This window comes from Mytilus californianus, unplaced genomic scaffold (genome assembly GCF_021869535.1).
Source record: "Mytilus californianus isolate M0D057914Y unplaced genomic scaffold, xbMytCali1.0.p SCAF_4, whole genome shotgun sequence".
In the NCBI taxonomy this organism is placed as follows: domain Eukaryota; kingdom Metazoa; phylum Mollusca; class Bivalvia; order Mytilida; family Mytilidae; genus Mytilus; species Mytilus californianus.
In genome coordinates, this window is record NW_026262690.1 from 62,139,469 (window position 1) to 62,148,355 (window position 8,887).

Genomic DNA, 8,887 nt, shown 5'->3' on the forward strand with positions numbered 1-8,887 from the left:
AGTCTGATATATCTTAAAGATCCAAGGAGCCTCTGTTGTCGAGTGGTCAAGTAGTTCATCTACTGTATCACTAGCCTGTCAACACTCAGGTTGTGAGTAAGCTCTTATGTGGCAGGTGGGTTTGACTTCAATCTTAATTGACTAGGAGTGCCAGTTTTCTGCCGAAGGTCTGTAGTTCTCACGAAACACTTGGTCTTCCTCTACCATTACAAACTGACCGCCACCAAATAGCAAATGATGCTAAAGTGCTGTTTAACACCAAAAAATCAATCTTATCAATCATTTAAAGATCCAATTTACACAACAGGATAATTTCCTCAGTTTAATGTTAGTAAAAAAAAGAATTTGAAAATTTACCTTCATAAGAATAAATAGAAGTATTCTTCTTTGCATTTCAGGATTAACCACACAGGCTACAATATTGGCATATATGTTTTGTTTGGTTGAAAATGGTAAAATTACTGTGGCTTTGGCAGGCAGTGGTGACAATTCACAGAATGGTCAGCATATTATGCAGTTCCTATTAGAATTACTCAAGCATGCCTTTCCACATCTAAATGAGTGAGTAAATAATTTTTGCAAAGATGGAATATATTTTATTTCCTTTTATTAAACAGAAAATGCAATTCCAGATATATGTTTCAGTTTGTACAAGCATTGTTTCTTGTCAAGTTACTGTGTATTCTTGTCAGTGCTTAATTTTGTGTTGTCAGCAACAGTATATATTAATTGCTAAAAAAGAAACCAAACTAACCACAATATATACGTTTTAGTGTTTATTTAGGGGAGACATGAAATGCTAATCTGTTGCAATAGTATTAAATTTTAGCTCATCTGGTCCATTCCAATTCTTAAATTTCTCAGTTAGCATAAAACTGTTTTTGTTTAAAATTTACATTTTAAGTTAGTTATTTTTTATCACGAAGAGAAAGTAGGAATTGAGTTTTGGGGTTAATTGCTCAAACATTTATGAATAAGGGGCCAAATATTGGTCGAAAATAAGGATTTTTGTCGAGCCTGTGACTTTTGTCGCAGAAAGCTCGACATAGGGATAGCGATCCGGCGGCGGCGGCGTTAGCTAACTTCTTAAAAGCTTTATATTTTAGAAGGTGGAAGGTCTGGATGCTTCATACTTTGTATATGGATGCCTCATGTTACAAAGTTTCCGTCAGTCACATGTCCAATGTCCTTGACCTCATTTTCATGGTTCAGTGACTACTTGAAAAAAAAGTTCAGATTTTTTGTAATGTTAGATTCTCTCTTATAAGTAATAAGATAACTATATTTGGTATGTGCGTACCTTGCAAGGTCCTCATGCCCGTCAGACAGTTTTCACTTGACCTCGACCTCATTTCATGGATCAGTGAACAAGGTTAAGTTTTGGTGGTCAAGTCCATATCTCAGATACTATAAGCAATAGGTCTAGTATATTCGGTGTATGGAAGGACTGTAAGGTGTACATGTCCAACTGGCAGGTGTCATCTGACCTTGACCTCATTTTCATGGTTCAGTGGTTATAGTTAAGTTTTTGTGTTTTGGTCTGTTTTTCTTATACTGTATGCCATAGGTCTACTATATTTGGTGTATGGAATGATTGTAAGGTGTACATGTCTAGCGGGCAGGTGTCATCTGACCTTGACCTTATTTTCATGGTTCAGTGGTCAAAGTTAAGTTTTTGAGTTTTGGTCTTTTTTTCTAATACTATGTGCAATAGTTCAACTATATTTGGTATGTGCGTACCTTGCAAGGTCCTCATGCCCGTCAGACAGTTTTCACTTGACCTCGACCTCATTTCATGGATCAATGAACAAGGTTAAGTTTTGGTGGTCAAGTCCATATCTCAGATACTATAAGCAATAGGTCTAGTATATTTGGTGTATGGAAGGACTGTAAGGTGTACATGTCCAACTGGCAGGTGTCATCTGACCTTGACCTCATTTTCATGGTTCAGTGGTTATAGTTAAGTTTTTGTGTTTTGGTCTGTTTTTCTTATACTATATGCAATAGTTCAACTATATTTGGTGTATGGAAATATTTTATGATCTATTTGGCAGTCACGCAGGTTTTATTTGACCTTGACCTCATTTTCAAGGTTCATTGCTCAGTGTTAAGTTTTTGTGTTTTGGTCTGTTTTTCTTAAACTATAAGCAATAGGTCAACTCTATTTGTTGTATGGAAGAATTGTTAGCTGTACATGCCTGCCTAGCATGGTTCATCTGACCTTGACCTCATTTTCATGGTTCATTGGTCAATGTTTAGTTTACTTGGTTAATGTTAAGTTTATGTGACAGTTGTAATAAAGCTTTATATTTAGGACTATCAACATAATATCAATGATTAGTAAAGAAGGCGAGACATTTCAGCGTGTGCACTCTTGTTTTAGTTTGCAACAAAAACTTGTGTTCAAGTGTATGGATCTCTGTGAAATTGTATTGCAATGTACCATACCACAAATTGAAGGTTGTGATTGAGGTGGGGGATGATGAATCAAAAGGGGGTTGAAAAAATGTGTGGGTGGTAGGATTTTTTTTTTCCTTTTTTTTTCTTTAAAATTTTCCATTTAAAGATGGTTGTTTCAGATTTATATATGAAAGAAAATAATAATGATACGGTTATATATCATGAGGTATTGAAATTTAAAATTATGTATATTGGAAATTTAGGTTACATTGGAAAGTAATAATTGGCTTTGGGGGGGGGGGGGGGGGGTGGTTATGGCTCTAATGTTTAAGGAATAAGGGGAAAAAAGGTTAAAAAAACAAGGGTTTCCATTTTAATAGACAAATAATTGAGTAAAGAACATTATTTAAAAGCAGTGTAAGGTTGGTAATTCAAACTCATTTAAATATCTCATCTACACTGCTTTTAAATTATGTAAATTGGAAATTTGCCAATAACTTTATTGTTAATAAATGCATTGGAAATTTGCCAACAATTTTAGTGTAATAAACTTCATTGGAAATTTGCCAATATAAAATTTTGCCGATGAAGGTTTTTTGTTTACCTTTAGCCTTGACTATGAAGTCATTTTCTATTTTTATAGCCTTATGATGTAGTTGAATTATTTAATACTTTTATGATGTGTTTAAATGGGGTTTTATCATGTTTATGGTTGCAAATTTATTGTTTTAGTATAATAAACTCCATTTAAAATTTGCCAATAAAAAAAAGTTTTGTTTATTTTTAGCTATGATTATGATGTCATTTTCTATTTTACTTTTGTGGTTGCAAAGAAATTTTTATTTTTAGATATTACTGTTAAATGATGCTGATTAAGGTTTTTGCTATGTTTAGCCATGACTATGATGTCATTTTCTATTTTAATATCTGTTATGATGTATTTAAATGGGCTTTTATGGTTACAAAGGAATTTTATTTTTAGATATTACTATAAAATGTTGCTGATGCTGATTAAGGATTTTGTTTATTTTTAGCCATGACTATGATGTCATTTTCTATTTTAATACCTTTATGATGTAATTTCCATTTTTAGATATTACTGTTAAATGATGCTGATTAAGGGTTTTTTGCTATGTTTAGCCATGACTATGATGTCATTTTCTATTTTAATATCTTTATGATGTATTTAAATGGGCTTTTATGGTTACAAAGGAATTTTATTTTTAGATATTACTTTAAATGTTGCTGATTAAGGATTTTTGTTTATTTTTAGCCATGACTATGATGTCACTTTCTATTTTAATACCTTTATGATGTATTGAAATGGGCTCCCATGTATTTAGATTTTTGATTATTTATACATGTTACCAAATTGGTCCACATTGAACAAAAACGGTCCAAATTTCAACTTTATTACATTACATCAAACATTGAATTCTACATATTCTTTGATATATTGAAATTAACAAACAATTTAGTTTATGGATATTCCACCATAATAGGTAAATTAAATTTTTTCCAGTTCTTACACCACATTCATCCTGTGTCAGAAACCTATGCTGTGTCAAATATTTAATGACAATCCAAAGTCATAGCTGTATCAAGCTTGAATTTTGTGTCCATACTTGCCCCAACTGTTCAGGGTTCGACCTCTGCGGTCGTATCAAGCTGCGCCCCAGCGAAGCATTTTATTTTATTATCAAAAGGCAAATGATAAATGGTTTTAAAGCTGTTATCCTAATGCTTGTAGTTTAATGGTTTGGTTGGCTTGCTTTGTTTGTATAAATGATTGCTCAAGCATTGTAATTAAGATTGGCATCTGCAATCAATAAAAAGGCGGGGTTTCAGCTTGTATACATTATTGATACTTAAATGTTATTGGGTGTTATATATAATGTAAACAAGCTGAAGTCCCGCCTATCTATTGATTGCAGATGTCAATCTTAATTACAATGCTTGAACAAACATTTATACAAACAAAGCAAGCAAGCCAACCAAACCTTTAAATTGCTAGCATTAGGATAACAGCTTTAATACAGGGCCATCTTGATTTTTATTGACAAATTATATGTTGTTTTCAGTCTTGCTTTATTTAAAAGAAAAAGTCAGAAGCAGTATAAAGTGTAAAAATCATTCAATATTTTCTTGCAGGCCACAAATCAAAGTGTTTATTGAAGGACTGTTTAGTTTTGACCAAGATATTCCTTCTTTCAAGGAACATCTGCGAGATTTCTTGGTTCAGATCAGGGTAAGTACTTTATTAATGCATGTAAGAAACTGCATGTAAATGAAAAGCCTATTGTAGGAAATAGACAAGTTCTTCATTTAAAAGTCTTAAAAATTAAAAAAAATTCCTGTCTCAAACTAAGCATATTTCATTAAAGATTAATACCAATTGTTTTCTGCTATATTACAATCCAAGATGAAAGAAGACACATGTCACACCCTAGCTAAAATATGCTTGGATCAGTTTTCTTCAAACTTTTAAGTGTTTGATAGGTGAAAGTAAGATCCTTTTTGATTTAAAAAAATATTGGATATGTTTTTTTCAGAGTAATGGAATTGAACAGTCAAATTTAAATCAATTTTTATACACCTAAGGATGTCTTCCAGCAAGTTTTTCTGCAGGGCCATTTTTCAAAATTTTTATTTATTGCTTTCTACATTATTAGGGCCCGACAAATGGCAGACGCCCTATAGTGATCAGTCTGTTGTCTGTCTGTCCGTCCGTAACGAATTGTTTCCGCTCTATATCTAGAGAACCGTTATGATTTCAAAGTTTATACTTGACATGTATATTAACCAACACCAGAGGGTGTGTCATAATGTATGTACAACTGCCTAGGTCAAAGGTCAAGGTCAAAAACTTTGGTTTTAGTTGACAACCCCATGTCCTATGGTAAAGATCGTGTCCGCTCTATATCTTGAGAACCGTTATGATTTCAAAATTTATACTTGAAATGTATATAAACCAACACCAGAGGGTGTGTCATAATTTATGTACAACTTCCTAGGTCAAAGGTCAAGGTAAAAAACTTTTGTTTCAGTTGACAACTCCATGTCCAATGATAAAGATACAAATTTTTTACCAGACATTTTTCCCAGCTGGGCCCACAGAGATGGCTCCCATCTCAATGATATCTAGTTCCATTTTATTCTTGCAATATGTATACAACTTGTGCTCCTAGTGCAGCTGTTTATGGTTTAATTTCTGGTTTTCTTTAAGTAAATTAAGCATTTGCAATTTATGATTTCAGGAATATGCAGGTGAAGACAATGCTGATCTGTTTTTGGAAGAACGAGAAACGGCAATCAAAAGTGCACAAGAAGAAAAACGTAAACAGCAGCTAGCTGTTCCTGGTATCATTGGACCACATGAAATCCCAGAAGAAATGCAAGATTGACATTTTATTGATTATTTCACCCCATGAAATAATATTTTACATAAACATTTACCTTTGAAACCTTCAAATATCCTCTTTCAACTTGTATGCATGCCACATATACATACACTTTGAAACTAACTGTTTGATTTACTTATTATATTATAACTTTTTACTTGAGTACACATATTTCTTTCTGCCCTTTTTTATCAAGAGGTAAATTATTTTATTAATTGAGATATATCATGTTTATCTCCTGTTGATTTTTTTTTTGAAAGACTTCGTTCCTTTCAAATACATAATAATACTTCATAATGAAGTTCTATTATCATTGTTCATTTTTGTTGGTGCCATTTTTGTGATATGAAAATATCTGTACATCATGGTAGTATATTTCCATTTGTTTATATTCTAAAACATCAGATGTTTCAGTGCTTTCATTGTGTATTTAATGGCATGTACATTATATTGTGTAAATTTGTAAATACATAAAACAAGAAGTATATGTATATAAGTGTTCTTTCTACATGTAAGGTCTGAACTGGCAATGCCTGTGTCTCATAAAACATGTCACTGATTATCATGCCTTCTGTAGATGTCATATCATTAGATAAAACACTCAAAACACATTTCAAACTGCATGACCCATGCATTGTCATTTCAATTTGTATTTAACCTTATTTGATGTTGCAGAAATCTTGATATGGAAAATTTGTCCATTATAAACAACTGCCAAATTTTTAAAGTTCATTCAATAGTTTCTTAAATATCTTAAAAGAAATTTCATGATAAAGTTGTTATCAATGGTCTGTATTAACTAGTTAGCTAAATAATTAGATATTTGATGAAAATAAATCGTTTTAAAATATATTAAATAAGCTTGAAAAAAATCTTTACAGATAGAAAGCTTATTTATCTGTCAGATTATAGATTAGGTGTCAGATTATTATATGATAATGTACAATTGTGTAATCCTGTATCAAATGTGTGACCTTTTCCTATGGAAAAGTCAAAGTTTTCATAATGTCTGAATTCAGGTTGTATGTGACAGTATAAAATTAACTTCCATTTCAATATATTTAGTCTGTATTGTTTTCATGCAATTCCTATGTTATGCTGAAATAATATTTTATAAACAAGTTGTTCTTCATTTAATTTTTGGAATCAATGTATCAAAAAAAATCTTCCTTGCTAAATGAGTATGTTTATGAAATGCTTTAAACATTTGGTAAATAGCTGTTAAAGCATTCATTTTATAAGTATTTAAAATGCAATGTTTACAAAGATTTGAACTTATATATCTGTTTTGGAGGGGTTATTTGCTTACTCATACATTTTGGTCTTGTTTGAATTATTTAGCAGAAATCATGTACAGTATAAATGTTCAAGAGTGAAAAATCCTAGATAATATTGTATGATGATGCATATTAACCTGAAAGTTGTAATTCACTTTATCATTTTATGCATATATAGTTTTTCAAGAGCATAAGACATTACTTTTAAAATACCTGTTGCTGTAGGTTATACTGTATATGTACTTTTTTTTCGTGTGTAGTTAATATTTGCGGTTTTCTAAAAAAAAAAAAAAGGTCTTTTTTGTTTGTTTAATGATATGAAACAAAATAAACAAAGATTATTCAATCATCAAAACAGTCGTCTGTTGGATAGAGGTTATTATCGGATTAAGATTTTAGTTACACAGTAAAACTGTCATATTTGGCTTGGGGCATAATTTGTAACCTTTATTCCTTTTTATCCTTCACCCTTTCGCCGACGAATCCTTGTTTACTTTTATTCACTCTTCAGACAGCTAACGGTGTTTACTGGGATAGGGATACCTCTTTTTTTTCCAGCTGAAAAACATTGCAAACAAGTTATCTTTCTTTTTTTATTGCCTGAATAAAAGTGATAAAAGTGTAAACATGGCACTTCCATTTGTTGAGAACCATGTCAAAATCAATTGAAATTTATGTATTTTGCTGGAATTTGAAGTAAGGGAACATTTTTATTTTTAACCTCGTTGAAATTTTCAAACTTATGGGTTAAAAATTTATGTTTTGGGGTCCAAAAGACGAATTTTGTGAATTTTATGTATTTCAATGCCGAATTTTTTTTTATTGATACTTAATATGAAGTTCTTCAACTTATAGTCAGGGAAGCTATTGTCTCGGAATAATTTCTGTCAGGGCGGCTATCAGTGAAAAGGTTATTTGGATTTTGTATGGATCACTGTTGTTGTTATATCAGTTTCACAGTTCAATTGAGGTTATGTAATATAAACAAGTTAAACATGCATGTAAAGTTGGTTATTCCGGTGTGTATTTATTCAATCATTTTTATATGCATGCAAACTGCATTTGTATTCACATGTATATTAATTTTTGCAAAATTTAGGAAAATATTACACAGTGGAAAAAAAGTACACATACAGAATACCTTTTCTAAGAGAAATGCTTGACCATTGAATGTTGAGTAAAAATCTGGGGCTCTTTTAACAAAAAATCTTATGACAAAATTTATCATAAGTTATACTGAAATGGTCATGACTTACAAGTATTTCTCGTAAGATGTTTTGAGAAATTAGTCGCTGTTCTTAATGAAAACAAATTGAAAATAAGCCAACAAGATGTTTTGACAGTTCACATTAAAAAAAAATTACAGTAGTGTAGTAAATTCAAGAAACTATTGTCAAGATTTTGAATGGTGTATATTTGTGATTATGTCCCATGTTATAATTTTTGTGTCATATTTATAGTACATGTAGTCATACACTTTGTTCATCATGTGTTAGTTATCTACATTTTCTATTAGATCTGTGAAAAAAACAGACAATAAAGTATTAAAAACCCTTTGAAATCAGATTTGTCATTGCTTGAGTACTGTGTTAAAATAGTCATTACTTTTCATGCTTTGAAGGAATCAATTTACAGGAAAAAAAACCTGGTGCTCTTTAAAGAAAGAGCGTTTTCCTCCTTTATGGTAGACATTTAATTTCATATAAAGGACTGTTTGATGAAAACATACATGACACATGGACACTTTTAAATCTCAACTATGGGTAGGTGTCAAATACTTTTTTGTAAAGGAAAAAAGTAGATGAAATT

The 8,887-nt window shown here is 31.2% G+C and overlaps 1 protein-coding gene across 3 annotated transcripts in view; it reads left to right on the plus strand.

The window, feature by feature from the left end:
• LOC127698601 (exportin-1-like) overlaps positions 1 to 8,639 on the plus strand; it is a 41,338-nt gene extending 32,699 nt beyond the window's left edge. For all 3 annotated transcript variants that reach the window (XM_052202133.1, XM_052202134.1, XM_052202132.1), the window contains exons 22-24: positions 399 to 561; positions 4,552 to 4,648; positions 5,658 to 8,639. In XM_052202133.1, coding sequence (XP_052058093.1) covers positions 399 to 561; positions 4,552 to 4,648; positions 5,658 to 5,804 — 407 coding nt within the window. In that variant the 3' untranslated portion in view covers positions 5,805 to 8,639. The remainder of the gene's footprint in view (positions 1 to 398; positions 562 to 4,551; positions 4,649 to 5,657) is intronic.
• The last annotated feature ends 248 nt before the right edge of the window (positions 8,640 to 8,887 follow it).